Here is a 24523-nt window from a genome sequence, read left to right as displayed (position 1 = left end):
TGTCTCCTTATCCCTTTAAAATCTGTCAGTGATCTGTCATAAGTCCTAGTTCTTCCTGCCTGCCCTCATAGTCCTTGTCTGTGCTCTCATTTCATGCCTTGATTTTGGAAGTAGTTTCTTATCGGTCTCCATACTTCTGGTCTCTCTCTCTCTAATCCACCACCACATTGCAGGCAGTGTTAATTTTCTAATACGTATGTTTGATCATACAAACTCCATGGTTAAAAATGGTTGGTTTCATTTATATCCTGCATAAGTTGATCACATGCACTTACTTCCTCTCTCTTCCTAACTCCATTAAAATGAGAGTAAAGAAATGGAAAAATTCAAAAGGGCAAAGAGAACAGGAATGGAAACACTGACAGATGTAAGGTTGGAACTGTTTTTTTACTTAGAGCAAAGGAAGTTACAACTCCAATATCTTCCCCTACATGAACTTTCGAGAGAAACCAACTCATTCTTCCCATAGAATTCCTAATATTTCAAGACTTGGAGGCACCTGGTCTGTAGAAGGCAGGAATGAGTCATGAGATTGAAAGCATGGGCTGTTCTTTGAAAGTCTAAAATAAGTCGCTGAAGTCTCCTGTACCATCACCCCCTCTCTGCTCCTCTGGAGACCAGAGGTTTATTATGTGGAGAATTTGACAGGAGAGCCCCAGACTCAGAGATCCAGGTGCAGCAAGTGGACTGCTTAAAATGATGGGATTACGTGAAAGTTTGCATACCTAATTTTGGGACCTGTATGTTCTACCCTAGATGCAGTTGGTAAAAAGTTTCATGAATTAATTATTTTCACATTCCCAGATTCCTAATAGTAATCTAGACATAGCTGGTTTTCTCTTGGCACATCTTCTAAAAAAGCATGTAGCCTAAACAAAATTAAAATTTCTCAACCTCTCAAAATTCTCTCACTGGTTAAACATTTTTAGAAAAGGTAAGTCAAAAGTCAGTTGATTTTGAGATGCTTAAAAAATTTATTTTGTTTAGGCTACTCAGTTTCTTTACTTGTAATAACAGGATTATAAGCAGAGAAATGCGATTGTGCAAATAATTATGAATGCTATGTTGTCATTTGATTTGTTTCTTTTTTAGAGTTTTGAAGACCCAAGAAACAGAGTACAGTTGACCCTAAAACAGCACGGGAGTTAGGGGCGCCAACCCCTAAACAGTTGAAAAGCCTCGTACTGCTATCTCTGCTTTTAAAAAAAGAAAAAGAATTGATAAATGATGCACCCAAGGGCAGGAAGTTGAAACAGTTTGGATAGAATCAGGACTGAAACCCTAGTTCTTTTGATTCCACATATTATGATCTCTAATTGAACACAAGCTTTTCCCCACACTTAGTTAATTTAAAGATTTGTAAAATGAAAATGCAGGCACTATATTTATTGAAAAAATGTGTAAGTGGACCTGCACAGTTCAAACCTGTGTTGTTCATGGTCAACTGTACTTTTTCCCCTTCTACTTCTTTTCCTTTTGCCCCTAAATTAAGGGACAGGTGAAGGCAGGGAACAATGAAGAAAATCTTTTTTCCTCTAGCTTAATTATTTTAGGTTTTCAAGTAGTTTTATAACAAACATAATTATGTTAACAAACTAAACTGGATACTATACCTTTTTACCTTCCCAATGCAATAAATTGATTTTATTAACAAGAAACATTTATGTAAATTATACATTTTTGCTTCCCAATATATTTGAAATTAATAGAATACATTAAATATACTCTCTATCTCCAATGCAAAGCATCCACATTACTAAAAACAAATATATACTATAGTTTACTACCACCTCGCCTGCTCCTTTCCCATAAAAACAATGTTCCTACCTCCAATACCTATTTTTTATCTTTAAGGTTTAAAAATCTTTAAACAATCTTTCTATCCTTAATTTTGACCAACCACTTCGAAAATCGTGGGCCCTGCATATGGGCCCCACAGGCCTCAAGTCCCACTGGTAACTCTTCTCTTCTTAACTTCTCTGTCTCACCCAACTTCACACATACGCCCCAGGTCTTCTGACTCTCATTTAATCCATCTTCCTGTATACACGGTGGTTTTTCCATAGATCATTGTTGGCTAATGATTTCACATGAAATCAGTCAGTACTCTTTAATGATTTCAGTGTTGAATTTCGTAGGTATTTTGACTATTGCAGATTCAGTTTCTTAATTTTCATAAGCTGTAATATGGATATTAGGTACATGGACATACATTTTGCCTATCGCAAAATATGTAAAATATTACAAAGGTAGCATAATATGAAAATTCTAGTGTTGATTTTCATAGTAAATATTGACTTCTTTTCCTCCTGAACAGGTCATTCTCCAACTTTTAGAGGTGATGGATCATCTGCATAGAGGGGAATCAGTTGCTGCAATACTCCGTAACCGGTATATTTATGGAAGCAATTTACCTTATAAGTTATATAATGTCTCTTCTGCTTATTTATTTACCTAACATAGTTGGTACTCAATAAATATTTGTTGAATACCTGGCATAAAATAAAAGTATTTGCTATATGAGTGAATAAAAGAATGCCTGTGTGACAAAGAAATGGAATGAAGAACATGTTAATGACTGTGTGTTCTGAGCTAATGAAAAAAGTAGAAAATATAATCAGAAATTAAAATTGGTGTACATTGTGAACACCTGGAATTCAGTCAGTGGAGCTATTGATTTGAATTTTTTTTAAAGCATACCAATGAATAAATACTGGTATCTGTTGCTTACGAATAGATGTCTCAATGAAGTATTTTTTTAAATAGTATTGCCCTGTGATTGTGTGTACCTTTCTATTACTTAAAATTCCAGTTAAAACTTTTTTAGGGAGCTCTGAGAAATTGAGAGCTTCCTCTGTCAGTTTAGGATTTTAAATTCGTGGTTTAAAGAAACATAGCCTTTACTTTGCAGGTGTGAAAGAGTATCCCTTATTCCCAATAGTTTAATTGTATGGTTTGGGTGAAATATTTGAAATAATATGCTGGAGTTGTCTGTATCATGGTTCTGACAGTTACTAGTGTAGTCTTGGTTAAGTTTTTTAATTGCTCTGGGCCTTAACTTTCTCGTCTGTGAATTGGGGATAATAATAATAATACCTATATCTCAAGGTTGTTTTGAGGATTAAAAAAGTGTCTATTGGGTGTGTGTGTTTGTGTGGAGAGGGAGAGCTTGGCAAGTAATTCACGGTATATCAGTGCTTGTGTTGAAATATAAATGTGGGATTTTAACTATTTTGAAAATACAATATTTGTGTTACTAAATTCTAAAGTACTTTAAAAATAGGTGTGTCTTAAAAGAACATGGAAAGGGGGGAAAGGTTGAAGTATAAAGGGTACACATATAACAGCATTGTTATTTGAAAGATACCATGCTAGGAATTGTACATAATATTCCCATCAAGGAAATATTGTATGAAAGGTACATGCTTGTTGGAATGTGGGCAAGGGGCTGTAAGGTAGACTTGTTCAGAGATACCGAAAGCCAGGAGATCACAGCAGGAATCATGTGTTGCCACGTTGGGTGAAAAGATAGAAGAGTAGATTGCTGGGCCGGTTGGAGGGGGGAAGTTGTGCCGAATACCTAATGGTGAACTGAGTCTGTAGAGTTCAAGCACTGCTGAAGTGGGGATTCTATATCACACATTTGGAAGAGGAACTAGTAGGACGGCAGGATTTCCTAAGCTCAAGTTGATAACTGTGGTGGTTATAGCATAATTGAATTTGTTTCCATTATTATTATTGAGATATAATTGCATACAGTAAAATACACATACATTTAAGTATACATCTTGATTTATTTTTATACATGCAGACATCCAGGTAACCACAACCCAGGTCAAGATAGAAAACAATGCCATCCCTCCAGAGAATTCCCTCATTCCCCTTTCCAGTTCATGTCCCCTGCCTTCCTACTGACTTACATATTTTGGGTTAGTGTTCCTTGTTCTTGAACTTCATGTAAATGGAGTCAAACACTGTGTATTCTTTTGTGTATGGCTTCTGTTGTTCAAAATAATGTTTTTGACATCCACCATCCTTGCAGGTATCTGTAGTTTCTTCTTTTTTTATTGCTCTGTAGTGTTCCATTGTTTAAATATACCACAGTTTGTTTTTCCATTTCTTGTTGAGAGTCACTTAAGTTATACCCATTATTTGGCTATTATGAATTAAGCCGTTGTTGACATTTTTTAGCAAATCTTTTTGTGGCCATATACACTCATTTCCTTTGGATATATACCTAGAAGTAGAATTGGTGGGTCATAGGAGATGTATACATGTATTTATTTAATTTATTTAACATTCGTAGAAACTGCCAAACACTTTTTTAAAGTGGTTATACCATTTTCTTTTCTGACCAGTAATAAGTGAGAACCCTCACAAACTCTTGGTATTTAATTTTAGCTATTCTCTTGGATATATAGTTGTTTCCCACTATGGTTTTCTCTTTGCATTTTCCTCACGTGTTTATTAGCTATTTGTCTTTTAGAAGTATCTGTTCAAATCTTTTGCCCATTTAAAAAATTGGGGTTTTTTTCTCTTTGAGTTTTAAGAGTTTTTAAATTTTTTCTTGATATTTAGATGTATGTATTATGAATATTTTCTTCCAATCTGTAGCTGGCCATCCCATTTTCTTGCTTGTGTCTTTTGGTGAGCAGTTTTATTTTTGTTTCATTTTGATGAAGTTCAATTTATCATTTTTTTTCTTTTATGCTCAGTAATTTTTGCATCTTTCTAAGAAATCTTTACCCTCCCAAATTTCAGGCTTTCTTCCTGATGTTTTATGGTTTTAGCCCTCACATTATAAGTGCATTCTTGACCAGAAACTTAAATAAATGAACTTATGACCTGTTTGTATATACAAATTACAGATCAGTTTCATATTCTAAATAAAACACAAACCAAACACATTTAGGAATGTATGAAAAGTATTAACCCTTTGTGACTAGGAAAGTTTTACCCCAGAGTGTGAATTCCTTAATACCATGAAAGCTACTCATATGACGCATCCTGTCAATAGATCTCATAAGAAATAAAAGGTACAGTAAATGCTGAAGGTGTTTGAAAAAAATTCATTGCCCATAAGAATAAAGAATTAGTGATAGAAAGTTGCACTCTTAACAAGAAAAATAATTATCTCTCTGAAACCAACAAACAAGCATCGCACTTAATGATAAATTTAAGAGTTGTTCCTTAAGCAGCAACAAAACAAATATGCCCTCTAATTACCACTTTAAAATATATATCTATAAACTATGGCCAATGTCAATAAAGAGGCATACTTAACAGGAAGGAGGAGACAAAAAAATGATCAAGTTTTAGAAGATAGACTCATGTGCCTGCAAAAGCTAAGACATAAAAACAACTTCTTAATTGATAGAATTTTAATATAAGTTCTAAATGTAGTTGAATATAAGATAAAAATAAAAACCAGTACCTTTTATCTATATTACAAATAGTCATTTAAAATATATAATGGAAAACATTCCATTTCCAAAAGCCATAAAATGTAAATATTTAGTAATAACCCCAACAAAAATTTCTAGGACCTATATGAAGAAAATTTAAAAATTCAACTGAGAGATAGGAAAGAAGATATTTTTTAAAAATGGAGAGACATGCGATGGTCCTTGATTAAAAGGCTAAATTTTAGAAAGAGCTCTTCCCAAATTGTTATATAGATTTAACACGAATTTAATAGGAAATTTAAAATTTTGTCAAGGTGATTATTCAATAAGATAATGAATGTATGAAAGAAATGTATCCCCATTGCTTAATACAATGTCTGACATGTAGTAATTGATGGTCAAAAAAATCTAATTTTTCTATTTATAATTCAACAAACATTTATTGTGTAATTGCTAAGTGCTAAACATTTTCAGGTGCTAAAATATGATGATGAATATTAAAAGTGATGAATCTTTGTTCTTTTGGAGAAAGTTAATGTCGAAAATTAATAAACAAGGTAGGAAGATAAAGAATTAAGGGTGGAGGGTGGCAATGCAGAATAACATCAACCTGTTATTAGTCTTAGATGCTTTTAGTCTTGCAATCTACCATTCATCATATGTTTTACCCTATTAGGACTTTTATTCCAGTGATTCATTCAGTACAGGGAGAGGTCAGCCATATGTGTCTTGCTTTGTTGCAAACAGCATCTCAGTGTGAGCATCGTCCTCATGTACACATTACGGTAATGTCAGGGAGACATTTGGTTAAGAGTCACCCAGTTGGTGTTATGGTGGTAGTGTGTACTGATGGGGTTCCTAGCTGTAATAAGGATTTCTGCAGTGACGTGTAAAGCTCTAACAGTGTTCCAGTTTTCTAAAAGTACTCTTTGATAAATAAAACACAGTATATAATATTGTCTGGTGTTTGCAATAAGGAAAAAGAGTGCCAAACACTGTATAATTGGATTTTCATCCCTTTAACAAATATTATGCACCACTTACTGTGCACGGTGTTAGGGATATGGCAGTGAATGATAATACATGGTTCCCTGCCAGTTTGGTGGTTATTGTAGTAGTCAAAATAAGAAATGAGGAGAGTCTGAACAGAGCTGATGGCAGTGGAAATGAAGAAGAAGGGAGGGGAGGGAGCTGTGAAATATTTAGGGGTAACTTTAACAATACTTGGCGTTCAACTAGATTCTTCACACTCTAGTCAACATGATCTTTTAAAACTGATTATCTGATAATGTGGTCCAGATTGCCCTTTCCTGTCCCTGACTATTGAAATCCTACCTGTTCTCCAAGACCCAGATCAAATTCAGTGCCCTATGTATCAACCTTTCCTGAGCAATCCAAGCAGATACTCAGGAGGTCTCTTTTGCCTCTGAACTGGTTTTTTTCCCTGTAGTGAATTTTATCACATTTGGCTCTGCATTGAAGTTAATTTGAACATGTCTTTGCTTACAGCGTCATTAAGAGAGCTCTTTCAGAGCGTGACTACTTGTATCTAATGTATATTTACATCACATTGCATATAATGCAGGATTTTGTACATAATAGGCATTCATTAAATATTTATAGAAGTTATAACATTTATCAATAATTATTTGTTGCTGATGATTTTATTTGGTTAAATTGTTTAGGGTAGTTTTGTTTCCCACAGTCAATTTTTACTAATAGTTAAGCAATTGAATATTAAGCAACAATCTTTAAGTTGTAAAATAGGCTAATGAAATTTATTACAGATTCTAGGAATAAGCTCAGACTTTTTTTACTGGCTTACTATATCATCATTTCTTAATAGTATATGATGCCAAGGGAACACAGGGCTTTCAATCTGGTCATTTGATATTTTAAAATATTGAGCCTTTACTATTTGTCAAGCGCTGACCTCATCTGTAACATTTAAGGATTGGAAGATCCCGACCTTCCTTTTAGTTTTAAAAGTCTGGAATTATATCTTTAAACCTAAGCACACAGTAGGTGATAAATAAACACATCTTTGATTAACCTTGAGGATGGTCAGTCATTGAAGATGTCCTTTTTATTACTGTTTTCACAATTTGACTTTATAAACTTCCATGAAAGTGTGGTTATTTATGCTTTTTAAAGATTAAAAATTTATGAGGATCTAGTTTTACCTTTGCTAAATTGAGTCAGTGATTATAATAAGGTTAAATCTTAGGCTAGAAGATGCCTATAAGCATTATAATATGAGGGTAATGCACGAATTTCTGAGGGCAGTTAAATTTTATACAGTGGACTTTTATTTTGGCTCAGAAATTCTGTAGGTTTTGGTTACCCATTATAATTGTCGTAATACATTGCTGTAGGTGCACGTTTATCAGCATATTTGTTCCTCTTACCGAATAGTTGCATATCTTTATACAAAGGACATGAACTTTTTAGTAATGTTGCCTGTTTGATCTTTCTAGAGAATTTTCCAGGCCATAGAAAGTGTTCCTGCTTCTGGGGAGAGGAATTACTACCCTGATTCCCCTTTCTATGTCTTAAATGTTCCTGTTCATAATTCTGTAAATGTTCTACACATTCTTTCTGGGACATCTCATCTACAGCCATTAGTTGAATCCCAAACTATATGTGAAGACCTTAACATTTCTATCTATTTAACATTTAAATCTTTTTCATGAGTCCCCAACTAAAAAGTGCTGTATTCCTCTCTCTACCAGTTTGTTCATTTGTTTTGACTTTACAAGTAATGCATATTTATTATAGAACACTTAAAAATAACAAATTATATACAGAGAAAATAATCACTGAAAGTAACTCTGTTAACCCCTTAATGCATTTTCACTCTAGTCTTTTGGTGCATTTTGAAATGTAACTGAAGTTGTAATTATTGAACATGATATGATTCTAGTGTTGTACTTAAGAGCAGAGGCTTTGAAGTCTTCCAAATACAGGTTCAGATCAAGCTTTGCTTCTTGCTAGCTGTGTGAACTTTGGAAAGTTTCTTAACCTCTCTGAGTCTGTTTCCTCATCTATAAAATAAAAGAGTATCATTGTTTGGGATTGTTCTGAGAATAAAATAAAATTTTGTAAGGTAGTCACATTCCTGGCACATGGTAAATTCTCAATAAATGGAAGCACTTACTGTTTTATTATACTGTATATCATGTCTGTATCCTGCTGTTTTTCTTAGTTGTATCATGAACATTTTCACATGTTAATAAAAACTTGTAGTAGATATAATAGCTGCAAAGTATAAACTCTTTCACGGTAAAAAATGATTTCTTAAATATTTAGGTTGGATCCACTTTTGGGGTGTTATTTGTTTTAGTGTCTTCCATATCTATCATATTTTCTCTCCTCACTTTAATATTTGTTATCTTTTTTCCTTTTACTTAATGAATTTATTTTATACTGTATCAGACTCTCTCTTTACTCCCTCTGATATACATTTTGGTTGTTACTCTGGTTTAGTTTCCTGGTAGTTGGCTAATACAATTTATTGCTTTCCTCATCTGATCATGTTATCTTATTTGGCTTCCTCTTCCTGCTTTACTGAGGCCATGTTTTCTCATTCTCCTGAATGTGCCAAAGGCTTTCAACATTGTTTTCTGACTCCTATATGAAAGCATTTGCAGAGTTCTGCTCTTTCTCTGAGTCTTTATAATGACAAATCTCCTTTTCCTTGTTTTTCAATACATTTTCATTGCTCCCATGCTAGTTGTTTTTCTGTTTGTTTATTCTCAAAGGAAGAAAGATTCCTTGAATGGCCTTTGTACTGGCTGTTCCCTTTGTCTGAAACGTTCTTCCCCATGGTCTTTGTGTGGCTGGTTCTTCTTTTCAGATCGCCACTTAAATGTCCACTTAAAGGTTTTCTTTGACTACCCACTCTAAAGTGGTCACTTGTTTAGTGTCACACCCCCCCCCCCCAGTTTCATTCTCTGCATGACTCGTCACTACCACTATTAGGTATTTTCCTTCTTTGTTTATTATCTATCCCTTTTTGCTAAAATAGAAGCTCTAGGAAGTCAGGGATCTTGTCTGTCTTGATTATCTTTTTCCCCAGCCAAGATTCCTGACCTTGTTTATTTTATTTTATTTTTTTAATTTTTATTTTATATTGGAGTGGAGCTGGTTAACAATGTTGGGTTAGTTTCAGGTGTACAGCAAAGTGATTCAGTTGTACATATACATGTATCTTTTCTTTTTCAAATTCTTTTCCCATTTAGATTATTACAGAATATTGAGCACTGTTTCCTGTGCTATGTAGTAGGTCCTTGTTGGTTATCTATTTTAAATATAGCAGTGTGTACTTTAATTTTAGCACCTACCACCATGTCTTGTACATATTAGTTGCTCAGTAGGTATTTGCCTACTGAATGAATTGACCATTGCCCCTTTATGTGCTCTTGGGTACTAATCCAACCCCTTCCTCAGAGTTTTACCCATGAGCCAATACTGATAGAAATAAATGACTGAAATAAATAGATGAGGGAGAAGAGACAATTCTTCCTTGCAGAACAATTCCGAATTTTATATATGTACGAATGTGTGTGTTTGTATGTATATATTTCCCCCATTCAACAGATGGAACTTCATCTATCTCCCCCCTTGAGTGTGGGCTTAATGATTTGCTTTCCAAAGGAAAGGAAAAAATAGTACCTTTATAGTGAAGAAATCTGGCAAATACTACCTGTGGTAGACTTAATAGTGGCCCTCCAAAGATGTCTGCATATTAGTCCACAGAACCTGTGACTGATACTGTATGTGGCAAAAACAGACTTTGCAGATGTGATCAAGTTAAGGACCTTGAGGTGGGGAAATTATCCTGGATTATCCAGGAGAGCCCAGTGTAATCACAAGGGTCCTCATAAAAGGGATGCAGGTGGATTCAGAGTCAGAAAAGGGAGATGTGATGATGGAAGGAGAGTTTGGAGCCATGCTGTTAGAAGATGGAGGAAGGTGTCATGAGCCATAGAATGCAGGTGGCCTCTAGAAGCTGGAAAAGACAAAGAAACAAATTCTCCCCTCAAGCCCTGCCAATACCTTGATTCTAGACTTCTGACCTCCAAAACATTAAGATAGTCAATTTGTGTTGTTTAAAGCTGTTAAGATTGTAGTTATTTGTCACAGCAGTAATAAGAAATGAATATACCATGTATCCACAGTCTGGCACACAGGCTTCCCAGTATATAGCAATATTTGTAATTTCTGACTTGATATGAACACAAGAGAGGTATCAGGGGTGGACAGTGGAAGGGAACAGCACCTTTGCTAGGTCTGTTTCCATACCTGTGCTGTATTTTCTCACTTTTTGTGTCTGTTAGATATTTAGCGGTAAGTTGGGGGTGGCAGGATCAGAGGCTATTAGCTATTTGTTATTTAAATTTAGACACTCATGTATTCATCTTAAAGTTTTCCTTACCCAATTGTGTAATTTATGCTCACTGTGAAGTATTTGGAAAAATATGGAAAAGTATAATTCTACTGTACTGAAAGCACTGTTAATATTTTGAAACTCATAAATACAAGTGTTTATTCAACATGAAGATTGCCTGGTATTGTAAACACGATGGGTCCAAACCTGTCTCATCTCTGTCCCCAGAACCTGCTTCCTCATCTGTGGTCTTGGCCTTGCTTAGAGACACTGCCATTCACTCAGAAAGTCGGCCATCATCCAGGACTCTTCTTTCTTTCTCATTCCCCATATTCAGTCAGTCACCAAGTCCCCTTTCTCTTTCCTAATTATTTCTCCAATCCACTCCCTCTGCTGCTTTATTCTTATTACCCCTTCTTATTTCAGACCCACATAGTTTGTCACCTAGATCTTTATAATATCCTTCTAAACTGATTTTTGGCCTCCAGTCTTAAACCTCTTTTACCTCCCACCTCCTTCTCCCTCTCCAGTCCATCCCTCCCGTTACAGCCATAATGATCTTTCTGGAATGTAAAGATGTATGTTCATATCGCTTCCTTGTGTAGATTTCTTCACTGGCTCGCAGTGTGGCAAGGCCTTTCGTGCGGCTCCTCTCTGCCTGCCTAGCCTCATCTCCTGCCTAGAGCACGTGTTGCCCTCCCTCAAAATTGGGAGATGATATGTTTCTTCCTGTTTCCATCCCTCTTGCTGGTACGCCTTCTCCCTGGTTGTTGGCGTAACCAACTCCTGTTTATCCTTCAAGACCCAGCAAAGGTATTATTAACTCCTCTGTGATACTTTCACTGACATGTACCCCATTCCTCTTCCAAACAGAATTAGGTATTCTTTTCTTATGGCTCCCATGGTATCAACTCTTATTTCAATGGTGGTGGTAGTGGTGATCAAAGTCCCAATAGTAGCGCTAGTTGTATTTGAATAGTCATTATAATAGCTGACACATATAGCATTTACTTTGTGCCAGGTTCGAACTCTTTTATACACACACACACACACACACACACACACACACATATATTCTATATTCCTTATTCCAAATTTATCTTATTCTCATAATAACCCCATGAAGAAGGTACTATCATTATTCTCATTCTACAAATGAATATATCGAGGCACAGAAAAATTTAAGTAAGTTGTCCAGGGTCACATAGCTAATAAGCATGGATGCAGGGCTCACACCCAGGAAGTTCAGCTCAGAGTCTGTGCATTTAACCATATGCCTGTCTGTCTCCTTCCCTGGGTTGTGAACTCCCTTAGGACTTTTTACCTACTACCCATGATGTTGACCCTAAGGCCAAGGCATTTCTGCTGTATTTTGGAAGTGCATACTATTAGTAGGTTAAGTGCTATAAATGAATTGGGAACCTGGAAACTGATAAAAGTAAGTTTTTCTTTAAAAAGTTTTCTCTTCTCTCCTTTTCCAATCCTTCAGTTTTTCCCCCTTTTCATCTTCCCAACAAATGCAGTTGCATGGGAAGTGTTGAAAGATTATGTAAAATTTCCAAAGGCTCCTGAACCACAGTTGGGTCATGGGTTACATGGGACTAGGAACATGGACCCATGAAATAATTCAGAGCCTTAGCGATGTGGATGCTTTTTAAAAATATACAGTCAGACAACAAAGTTTTCCTTTCGGTTATCAGTGTTGTGTGATATTTTGACTTCCTATCTCCTAATACTTTTCTTTCTGCCATTGCTTCATTTTAGATTAAAATGAATAGAAAAAGAGTAATACCTTTTCTTTTTCCTGGAAGGAAGCTCTACTCTTCCTTTGGATTGTAGTTTCTGTGCCTGCCTTTGGGTTTTAGCTATGGCAATCCCAAGCTTTGTGACCCTCAGGCAGCCCTATTATGGGTCTCCTCTGAGAGCCCAAGGCCTTAATATGCCACTGAGGGAAAGGGAACGTGTCCTCCTCCCTTACTTCCTACCCTTACTGGGTAGATAATGAAATAAATTCTTCCAAAGGTGGAGACATTTTCCTTTATCAGCACAACATGGCATAGCTGACATAGATACGAGCTCCAGATAGCTAGAAAGAAATCCTCTGGTGATGTTAGCAATCTGCTTTTCGGGAAACAAAATAACAGAGGCAGCAGAGTGAATTTGAATTAAACTTGTTTTTGACAGGAGCTGTGCCTAGATATAGACAGTGTCCTTTATTTTTCCTGGCACATTATTGAAAAGAGTATTATGTAACTTCGCCTGAACTAGTCTGAGATCAGCCATTGTCCAGAGCTGGCTAGAACATACTTTTCTCTCTAGGTTCCCTGAGGCAGTGCTAAAACCAATAAGGCCTCTAGGGAGAGAATAGCTATTTGATCTCCAGACCCTACAGTCTGCCCCTTCACATTACATTTATCCGTTGACCGTGTGGCATGAAGGGGAAAGTACATAAATATTAGCTTTTGATCCCATACTCCTACCCATTTCCTTTAAGGGTAGTTCATTACCTGATAGACCCTTCTGTTGAAAAGGCAGAGTGCAGTCCTGAGTTTGAAAAACGCTGTTTTCTGGTCCTGGCTCTGCCAACATAACAGTGGCAATTTATTTAATATGCTATCAATTTCTTTCTTTTTCTTTCTCCTTTTTTTCCAAACAGAAATACTTTCTTTCTCCTGTCTTGAAAATTAATGAGATGATATGCTTGAATTACTTTGTTCTCCCTGGAAGGTAGACCCTCCAGCAGGTCAAGTGGATTTTTGAAAGGAGTTGAAAACAGAGTTAAGGCTATTTGTTTTTCTAAGAATAGTTGTGGCTCCACAAAAAAGAGACTGCATTTCTTTAGAGATAGAAAAAGATTGTAGAGATGTTGTACAACCCTCTTAAATATAAAACGAAAGGGAATCTGATATGCAAAGGTGAGAGAACTTTTCCAAGTTCGCATAGCAAGGGAAAGAGCCAAGACACGAGTACCCAGGTTTTCTGACATGAAGTGTCATTTTTACCTCAGAAACCTACATTTTGCACATTTAAAGCAAAAAAAGTAGTTTCTATAATTAAACGTTTTCTGTCAGATTTTCGGTATTGTATGGTGCATAAATTTTGTATTTACAGTTAAATTGGTATATAGTCTATCATTATTTATATGTGTAAAGCACTTTTGGCTAAATAGTTCAAGTAGTTTCTTTTCTGTGAGATGGATAAGTATTAATAAGGGAATTAATGCTTACATTAATTACAATAAGGGAATAAGTCTTAATCTAATAATCAGTGGCAAGTAGGGAGGTAGATAAAAATAGATCGAAACGTAACCCAGTCAGTGTCCTAAACGTTACTATGAGCGCTATTCTAGTGTAGTATTTGGCCATAAACATATATTTAATGACACGTCTGCATCCAGACACAGCTCTTGGCTGTTAACAACGTTGTTAATTCAATTTCAACTCATTCTCCTGCCTCAGTCATTTTGTTTCCCCTAAAACAGATTGCTAAAACCATCAATTTCTTTCCAGCTGTCTATAGTCCCAGGTATTAGTTTCCTCTTGCTGCTGTAACAAATAACCAGAATCTCAGTGCTTAAAACAACACAGATTTATTATCTTGCAGCTCTGGAGGTCATGGGGCTAAACTCAAGGTATAGGCAGGACTGCGTTCCTTTTGGAGTCTTTAAGGGAGAATCTGCTTCCTTACCTTTCTCAGCTTTCAGAGGCCGCCTGCACTCCTTTGCTCTCTTCCTCCATCTTCAAAGCCAGCAACAGTGGGTTGAGTTCATTTCACATCTCATCACTTGGACCTCTTCTGCTTCCTTCTTCCAATTTTAAGAATGCTTATGATTATATTGAGCCTACTTGAATAATCCAGTATAATCCCCCCATTTCATAGCCCTCAGTTTAATCACATCTGCAAAGTCTTTTTTGCCATGTCAAGTAACATATTCACGGGTCTTGGGGATTAGGCAGTGTTCTGGGGATTAGGCCATTGTCTTGCTCACCACACTCAGTATCCATGTCTACACTACCATGCTGTGTGTTTGCCTTCTGAGAGTGTTAAGATAATGGCTCTTTTTCAGTTTTAAGAATTATTTTCTAAAACATTTATCACAAATTCTTATTCCAGTGCCCCTCATGTGCTTTCCTTCCCTTTTCTTTAAAAAATATATTTTATTTATTTATTTGGCCACGCCACGCAGCTTGCAGGATTTAGTTCCCTGACAAGGGATTGAACCTGGGCCCTCAGCAGTGAAAGCACCACGTCCTAACCACTGGACCACCAGGGAATTCCCTTCCTTCCCTTATTAAGAGAATTTTTACACATTACAGATGAAATAATATGTATACATATATGTATATGAAAATTACAGAAGTTTTGGAAAATGCAGAAAAGAAAATAAATCACACATTATTTCACCTTATCTAAGGTAAACCAGTTATTGTGTTGGCGTACATCCTTTCAACTGTTTTTCCATGCATACATTTTACATGGTCATCATGTATGTACAATTTTGTATTTTACAAAGTGATGCCATTAACACTTTCCATATTGTTAATAATCTACTTAATAATCACCTAATGAAGAAAATAACATTTTTTAAATAAAGTTAATCTACGTATAGTAGAAAATTTAGAAAATACAAAAATGTATAAATAAAAAATAATTTCTAATGTCATTATTCAGATTTAACTACTCTTAACATTTAGCTATATTTCACTCAGCCATTTTTTCCTCCCTTTTTTTAAATAGAGTAAAATTAGACTCATACCTTATACATATTTTTATATCATGTTTTTCTCTAATAATGCAGTTTTAACATTTCCCCATATTACTACTATATATTGTTCTAAATGGTACAATTTAAAATAAATAGTATTGCAAAGTTAATATATCTCATTATTTTTAGAACTTAGAAAGTACTTTTATGAAAAGAAAATTTATATCATTCAGTTATTTAACTACTCGGTTAATATATTGGTCTATATTTATATAAAATGTGTATGTATTATTTTTATAAAAATAGGCTCATATTATAGATATTATTTTGTTTTTGTATTTTTCACATAATATATCAAGAGTATCATTCTGTGTCCTCATTCCTTTTCATCATCACTCAACGTGATATGCTTATAAAATGCTATCTGGAACATAATAAGCACTAAAATATTTCCCCTTAAAGTTGTTATCATCAACCTCATTATAGGTATTATTTTAGTGTATGCATGTACCAAAATTTATATTGGCATTTCCCAATTTGTAATACTTTTTATTTTGAAACAATCTCAAATTTACAGAAAAACTATCATATCAGTACACAGAACTCTTCTTTTTCTTGAACCATTTTAGAGTAACTTGCTGACACAATGCCCATTAGCCCCAAATTCTCTAGTGTATAACTCCTATAAATGAGAACATTCTCCTATATAACCTCAATTCAACCATCAAAATCAGGAAATTAACATTAATCCATTACCACATTCTAATCAAGGCCCATTCAGATATTTCCAATTATCCCCAAAATGTTCTTGATAGCAAAAAGTTCCAGTTCAGAATCATGCATTGCATTTAATTGTAATATCGCTTCAGTTTTCTTCATATGGAACACTTCCTCAGTCTTTCCTTGACTTTCATGACCTTGACACTTTTGAGGACTAAAGGCCAACTATTTTGTAAAATGTCCTTCAGTTTGGCTTAGTCCTAATGGTTTGCCATGATTCTATTCAGGTTTTCCTTCTTTAGCAGGAATTGCACAGAAGTGAAACTGTATTCTCATTGCAGCCTATCAGGTGACATGTGATTTTAATTTGTCCCATATTGGTGATGTTAACTTGATTAAGCTGCTGTCTGTCAGGCTTCTCCACTGTAAAATTACTTTTTCTCTCCCTTCTAATGAATGGTGTTTCTGGGCAGGTAGTGGGAGTACCTTGAGACTCTATAAATATCTTGTTCCTCATCAAACTTTTTTTTTTTACTTGAAGTATAGTTGATTTACAGTATTGTGTTAGTTTCAGGTGTACAGCAAAGTGATTCAGTTATAAATATATATATTTTTCAGATTATTTTCCATTATAGGTTATTATAAGACATTGACTATAGTTCCCTGTGCTATACAGTAAATCCTTGTTGCTTATCTATTTTATGTATAGTAGTTTGTATCTGTTAATTCCATACTCCTGATTTATCCCTCCCGCCCTTCCTTTCCCCTTTGGTAAGCCTAAGTTTGTTTTCTATGTCTGTGAGTCTGATTCTGTGTTATTTTTTAGATTCCACATATATGTTATATAATATTTGTCTTTCTCTGTCTGACTTCACTTAGTATGATAATCTCTAGGTCAATTCACATTGCTGCAAATGGTAATATTTCATTCTTTTTTATGGCTGAGTAATATTCCATTGTATAAATATGCCATGTCTTCTTAATCCAATCTCCTGTTGATGGACACTTTGTTTCCATGTCTTGGCTATTATAGATAGTGCTGTGATGAACATTGGGGTGCATGTATCTTTTCGAATTAGAGTTTTCATCCTTTCTGGTTATATGCCCTGGAGTGGGATTGCTGGGTTGTATGGTAGTTCTATTTTTAGTTTTTTAAGGAACCTCCATACTGCTCTCCATAGTGGCTGCACCAATTTACATTCCCACCGACAGTGTACAAGGGTTCCCTTTTCTCCACACCCTCTTCACACATACACACATATACATTTACATCTATATTTCAATATGTTGAAAACTATGAATTCCCCTCAATACCTAAAATTCCTTTTTTTAAAAAAATTTTTATTGGAGTGTAGTTGATTTACCCTCAAATTCTAATACAACACCACAGAGCTCATTCTAACTTTCTGCCTTTCCATGTTTTCACCCCTCAATCTCTAATATTAAGAAACGTGTCTCCTGGGGAATTCCCTGGCGGTCCAGTGATTAAGACTCAGTGCTTTCACCACCGAGGGCCCGGGTTCAATCCCTAGTCGGGGAACTAAGATCCCACAAGCTACCCGGCTTGGCCAAAAAAATGAAAAAAAAAAGAAAAGAAAAGAAATGTGTCTCTCCCATTATTTGGCCAGTGCCATATGCAGCCCGTATCCTGTTGATGCACCCTGCCCTCGCCCTCCCCGGATGTTGGCCTCCAACGATCCCAGTCTGGCTGTGGCTGCTGTCCCCCAGCATGAATACCGTCGTCAGTTTGTTTGGGGTTCAACTGGCCACGCCAGGCCATCCTTGATGTTGCTTCCTCATCCTCTGCAGCCCCATAAAGGGCCTTCACCATGCCCTCCCTCCCCTGCCCTCACCAGAGGATGCCTACTTTGCTTGACGCCACTTAGGGCTTTCTGACGAAACTGTTCAGTAAGGGGAAGTTCATGAACTTTCTCTTTATTTTGACTGTTCAGTTGTTGTCACTTTTTTTCTCACAAACAAAATTTTTAATGATTACTACCCTTCTATTGGATGTTTAATTATCTCACATACTTTTTGTTGTTGTTATTCTTATAAATAAATAGTGTTTTCATGCAGTCAGCATCCACATTTTCTTCATTATATTTTATGGTATTTTTGCTTGTCAACTTGAGCTCTTCAGATTAATATTAATTAGCTTACTAATTAATTATTATTTCTGATTTGATTATCACTTAATGATATTGTAGAAGTATGATGACAGAAAATGAGGAAGTTGGGAATTAGATGATTTTTCAGATAACTTATAGAATCACTACTTCTTTCTCATAATAGCCATTTTTGAATGGAGATAATTTTAAAACCTATTATGTAGTAACCTCTTCCTGGTTATTTAAGGTTAAAGACATGAGTTCAGAAAGTCTGATTTCCTTAGCATGGCATAGAAAGCCCTTCATATTGGACACCCAAACTATCTTTCTAACCCCATTTTTTGCCACTTCTCATTTTTATAACCTGTGCTGTTGCTGTACTGCATTATTTTTCCTTTGTTAGATATGCCACATTCTTTTGTATTGCTGTGATGGTGTTGGATTCCCAACAGGTAATTAAGCATGTGCTCAGAGCACCAGCCAGGCATAGGCGCCAAACGATGGGGGGCAAAAAGAGTATTTGATATTTCATGACCATCAGTTTTATTCTCATCAAAGATTTATTCTCATCTTTATCTTTGATTTCCTTTCCCCTAATTTACAGTATAGAGTTATTTATGCTTTGAAATACATATGAGGATGACTGTAAAGAGGCAATACAATACGCAAGAGGAAATGCAATAGTCTTTTCTGTGATTAAGACCTCTCTAAGTTTATTCAGACCCTCTGTGCGTTTGTTTTTGCTGGATCTCTTAACTCTGCTCCCCGCCTCCAGCTGAATTATAGGATATTCCATCCCACTCTGTTTGATTGCACATCTATCAGATCACTTAGCACATTGTGTAACAATTACTTTTTAAATAGTCTCTCCCGACTAGACTATGAAGTCCATGATGAAAATGTTATTTTCCTATCTAGCCTTCCATTTCCTGCATCTAACCCAGTGACTTACGCAAAGTAGAGACTCATTAAATGTTGTCGAACTGAACAACTTATTGTCCTGTCTATAGGTGCAGATGGTGGCCCTTGTAGGAGAGATTAAATGATCTCTCTTAAACTGTAGGACACTTGATTCAGTAGCATCTACTGGGATTAAATTTGACATGTTTGAGTACTCTAGTATTTTTAGTACATCAAACTGTTCAGGGAATAGGTGGTGCTCAGAAAGAAGCAATCTACAAAAGCCATAAGATTCTTATGCAACAAGATGATTTACTAGTGGGTTTTCCTCCCAGCTTGCGTAGTGTTCTCACAATGAGGATATATATTTAGATTTTTCTAGATTTATTTTTGTATATACATGTTCATTCAGTTACCTTAGTTCCTTAAAAATCAAAGAACCTTTTCAGTTAGATTTGGACCAGAGATGCAGGCACCTTCTGATCTGTTCACTAGAGGCAGTTTAAGGGGAAAAAAACATTTTTTTTTCTTTTTTAACATCTTTATTGGAGTATAATTGCTTTACAATGGTGTGTTAGTTTCTGCTGTATAACAAAGTGAATCAGCTATACATATACATATATCACCATATCCCCTCCCTCTTGCGTCTCCCTCCCACCCTCCCTATCCCACCCGTCTAGGTGGTCACGAAGCACCGAGCTGATCTCCCTGTGCTATGTGGCTGCTTCCCACTAGCTATCTGTTTTACATTTGGTAGTATATATAAGTCCATGCCACTCTCTCACTTTGTCCCAGCTTACCCTTCCCCCTCCCCGTATCCTCAAGTCCATTCTCTACGTCCGCGTCTTTATTCCTGTCCTGCCCCTATGAAAAAACATTTAAAAATTCTGTTGGATGGATTCTACATGACCACTGGTTCTTTCGCTGCATAAATATCATTTATCTATGGCCTACAGCAGTCACGGAATGGCTTAACTTGGTCCTGTCCCAGAATGACAGTCCTGCCCCAGACTACAAAAAGATTCCAAAGACCATCTTTTGAGCATGGAGCCACCTGAGTAGAATGTCTTCGCCGGTGGTGGGTCCCAGATGCTAGTTAGCACATGGAAGCTGGTTTGTTGTGGGTATTGTCACAGGTCTGAAGTGAAATAAGAAAAACAACAATTTTGTGATGTTTTTCTCCCAGAAAGTTGAATTTATTGATTATAAAGAACCATCCTGTATTCTGAGATTGTCTGTTACTTTTTGGTTGTTAAAATGTCCATTTGCCCTTTCTTTAATGAAATGATAGTAATGAGAGGTCGTGTACCCCTATTATATGAAAGCCTTAAGGCAAGATGTGTTTCAGAATTTAGGTTCTTTTTGTTTTTTAGACAGGTAATAGAGCGCATGTCTCCTATATTACATAACAGCCCCAGTAGGAGCTGAATTGACACCCTGTAATCAGAGTAATATTTCTGCAGTGAAATGTATTTATACATATTAGCATATTTATACTGAGATAGAAAAAGCGTGTGTATAGCCTCACGTTTGTTCAGGTCAGGCTTTACTGCCAGATGAGTTCAGGTCAGTTCAGATTTTGCTGCCAAATGAGTTGAGTTACAGGCAGAAAAAAAAGAAACATTTGATTTCCAATTGTTTGGATTTTGAAACTGCGGATAAGAGGTCATGGATTAATAGTTGCCTTTGAAAATATTCCTACTTTGCAAAATAAAGTTGGCTACCCTTTGTAGGACCCCAGGATGTTTTTGATATTTCACTGGCCCACAAAACCCAAAAAGCATGAGAAAACGCTCCCCTGAACACTATTGAAGTGAATATAGCTTTACTTTTATACTCATCTCTAGCCAGTGATAATGGAATCTCTGCAGGTTGCAAGATTCCTCAAATATACATTTAATCAAAGTAAATTGAAATTAAGTTTATTTTGTAGCATTTTTAGGAGATTAGAAGAAGAGAGAAGGTTGCAGCAGAACACCACCCATAATTCCCAGTGATAAGTTGGGATTCTCTGATAGGGATTGGTTCTAGCCTCAAAGAACCTGTTTGATGCATTTGTTTGGCCAAATAGCTAAGTGAACTTTAGACCCTGTAGGTAGGTCTCTGTTGAGGAAGAGCAACGGCAATTAGCTATGTGAACTTACAAGTCTAAAATGAGTTAGCTGCTATGAAAGCACTTTGACGATAAAGACCACTTTAACATGTAAAATTGTTATTTTAGGAATGATTCCATAGCTACAGCATATTGCCTTTCATGCCACACATTCATTGTGTATCGTTGTCCAGCCTGGCTTCTGGATGGAGAGGTGATTTGACCTCTCTATTCTACATGGTCTTTTAAGGTTCTCTTCTCCAGTACCCTGGCAGGATAGATTACATAGGTAAAATCTAATACTCTTTGCCTTCAAAATTTTGTGAAGGCACATTTTCCTAATTATAACCTCATAAGTGGATATGAGTTGGTATACATCCATATGTCTTATATATAGTATGAAGTAATAGAATCAAAGCAACACAACTACATAATTCTTATTCTAGCAAATTTGTCCAGAATGTGGACTTGGGAAAACAATTATTGTACCCAGCTGTGCTGTAATTTGGCTCTTACTTACAGACAGTATTTCTCAGTTAACCAATGTGCTAGTTATTGATTTGTTGACCCTCAGGTTCAAATTCACCCTTTTTGCCTGCTCTGTGGACATGGATTTGAGGCTTTTAAATATTTGTTTCCTTTACCACTTGGCAGTGAAGTTTTGTTAGTAGAAGGTTCTGGAAAGGCATACCACGAGGAGAGGGATTTGCTTCAAGCTTCCTGTGGGCTTGCTCAGCAGACTGTTCAGGCAACTCAGGCATCTTCTCTAGTGCTCAGTTTCTTCACCCAATTGTCAGTAGCTTTTCCTGGCGCCGCCTTAGACAGTGTTGTGGAAGAGTGCTTCTGGTAAGACACTTCCCAGAGGTATGTTCCAAATGATAGGCTCATCTTTGAAATTTCTGGAAAATTTCAAAGCTGGCTCAGTTTTCCAGAAATTCCAAAGATGAGGACCACAGCAACTTCTCTGCCCTTCTGTGAGCTATGCCCTCTCCAAATAAGGTCTGGATCTTGGCCCTGGGTCGGGGGCACTTCCTTGGACCTTTAGCCTTGGGGGAGGGATCTCTTACTTGGGTGCTTTATCTCAGCCCTAGGGGTAGTAGTTGTTCCTGACATCTGACATTCCTGTATTTTTTAGAATTCTCTTTGCTTAGCATTAGCCAGTTGCTCATCACTCCAGTTCCCTGTTATTCAAATCCCCTGTCAAAGCTAATAATTCTTTTTGTGAAACTCCTAGTTCAAATTACTGTTTGGTTTCTCTCCTGATTAGGCCTAGACAGATGCAACCAGTTAAAGGTCCCTATGAGGCACCATGTATCACTTGCAATGTGATTTTTAAGAGATGATACTATTGTGTCTGTAGTTGAAAAAATTAAGACCACACATTTCACATATCTTTTGGGGAAATGTTCTTCCCGCTGAGCCTCTGTATATCTGTGTATTTGTCTCTCCTCTCTTTGCACGTCCCCCCACCTTTGCTGTTAGTTACTCTTATCCCTTTTTCTTCCTATTCGCCTTTATAAACTCCATTTCTAATCCCAGCTTTGCCTTTAACAAGCTATCACTTGACCTCCCTGGGTCTCAATTTCCTTCTTGGTGAGGCAAAGATAATAAAAGATCATAAATTAATGAAATCAAGGACATGAAAGTGCTTTGTAATTAGTAGGGCATCATACAAAAGTAAAGTGATATTATTGGCATTTATGAAATGGTTTTCTCTTCCATGTTTTTAATTTTTAGTTGCATTTTCTTTTAAGAGCTTTAAGGAGCCTTCAGGGGTGCTTACAACCTGATAAAACAGATATAACTACGTGTAATTATTAGATGAGGTAGAATGTGCTGCGTGCTAAAATAGGGGAACAACAGGATTATGGGCACCCTGACATTTACAATTTAATTGTGGCCTGAGGATTTGTGGTTTAGTTCCAAGGAGCAAAGAGAGCCACCTGATCTTGAAGGACCTAAACTGCCATTTGTTAAATTGCTGTGACACAAATGAGCCTTGCGCTAGGCACTTTACATACATGATCATATTTAATCTTTACATTTACTCCTATATTGTTAAATTATTTTATTGTGTCTTAGACTTATTTTCAAAATATTTGGCTGGAAGACAGATTTTTGTTCGTTTTGTTTTTAATTGAAACCCCCCCTCCAGTTATATGTGAGTAGTCAGTGGCAGTGAAAGTCTTCAAGATGGAAAATTCTACTTTTTATGCCACTTTTAAGGTATATTCTGTTTTTGTATATATCCACGGATACCTGCATTTGAAAAAATTGGTTAAATGCTTTCACCTTAGCATAAGAATAAAGATTCTCTATGATAAGCTCTATGTTGAAAAAAGGAAATGATTTGTTTAAAAATTATTCTCTCTTGTTGGCCAGTAGATAGTGTGTCAGCGGGTGTAGTATATTCTAGGGCATGACACGGTTGACTACAGGAAGAAATGTAGCATTCTATTTAAATTAGAGGTGGGTGCTCTTTGAATACAAAGTATTCTGTCAAATCACAGGGTGAGTGCATCTCCCAGTGGAAGATGTTGCAAAGTGCAAGTGACTGTGAGTCCTTCCGGAAGCACTTGTCCTCACAGCTTGGATTCTAGGAGATGCCTGCCAAAGATACTTCACCTTTCTCTTGGGAAGTCAACAGGTGTAAGTCTTCAGATTTATTAAAAACTCCTTTAGTTTTGAATTTCTTTGTGTTGAGTTGTACATTTGTTCTTTGTCAGTTTGCAGACAAGATGGTAACTTCCTGTTTGTTTGGCAAACAAAATATGTGAGTATAGCATGTGCAGTTTTGAAAAATAGCTCCTGTCAGAGCAGTGTTTTCTGAAGTATGGTGTGCGTGCTACTGGCAGTGTAAAGACTCCAGGCAGTACACAGACTTACACTTTCAATTTGAATAGGTTTGTTGTTTGTTTTAACGTTTATTAGGGGAAAAAAAAAAGCCTGGTGTATTACACTTGCGATTTCATGAATATTATTGCTGAAGTCAAGACTAGGGCAGGTAACAACATCTCATCCAGACCAACTGCATTAGTAGTGCAGTGCTCAGGCATACTCGACAATGCATGGCTGCAGTCTTTTCAAGGAGAGAGCAAAACTTTACATGCGGAGAATGGTAATTTTTAAATCTACAGAATATTTGTAGGATATGTAATTGTGAACTGGAATCAAGCCTGTGCTGTATATTTTGTTGGTTTTCTT

General features: G+C 36.3%; 1 protein-coding gene across 15 annotated transcripts in view; it reads left to right on the top strand.

Annotated features, from left to right (window-relative positions):
* The window catches only part of KLHL13 (kelch like family member 13), a 384258-nt gene that overhangs the window by 270292 nt on the left and 89443 nt on the right, over positions 1–24523 (top strand). For 14 of the 15 annotated variants that reach the window (XM_082445533.1, XM_082445530.1, XM_082445527.1 and 11 more), the window contains one exon: positions 2318–2391. In XM_082445533.1, the coding sequence (XP_082301659.1) occupies positions 2342–2391 (50 nt within the window). In that variant the 5' untranslated portion in view covers positions 2318–2341. Of the gene's footprint in view, positions 1–2317; positions 2392–23829; positions 23969–24523 lie in introns of those variants that run through there. The other variant, XM_082445524.1, reaches the window with a different exon arrangement.

The sequence above is a fragment of the Balaenoptera physalus genome (assembly GCF_965194825.1).
Source record: "Balaenoptera physalus genome assembly, chromosome: X".
NCBI lineage: Eukaryota > Metazoa > Chordata > Mammalia > Artiodactyla > Balaenopteridae > Balaenoptera > Balaenoptera physalus.
Note: the sequence above shows the minus strand (reverse complement) of the source record. Positions and strands in the feature narration are given on the sequence as shown.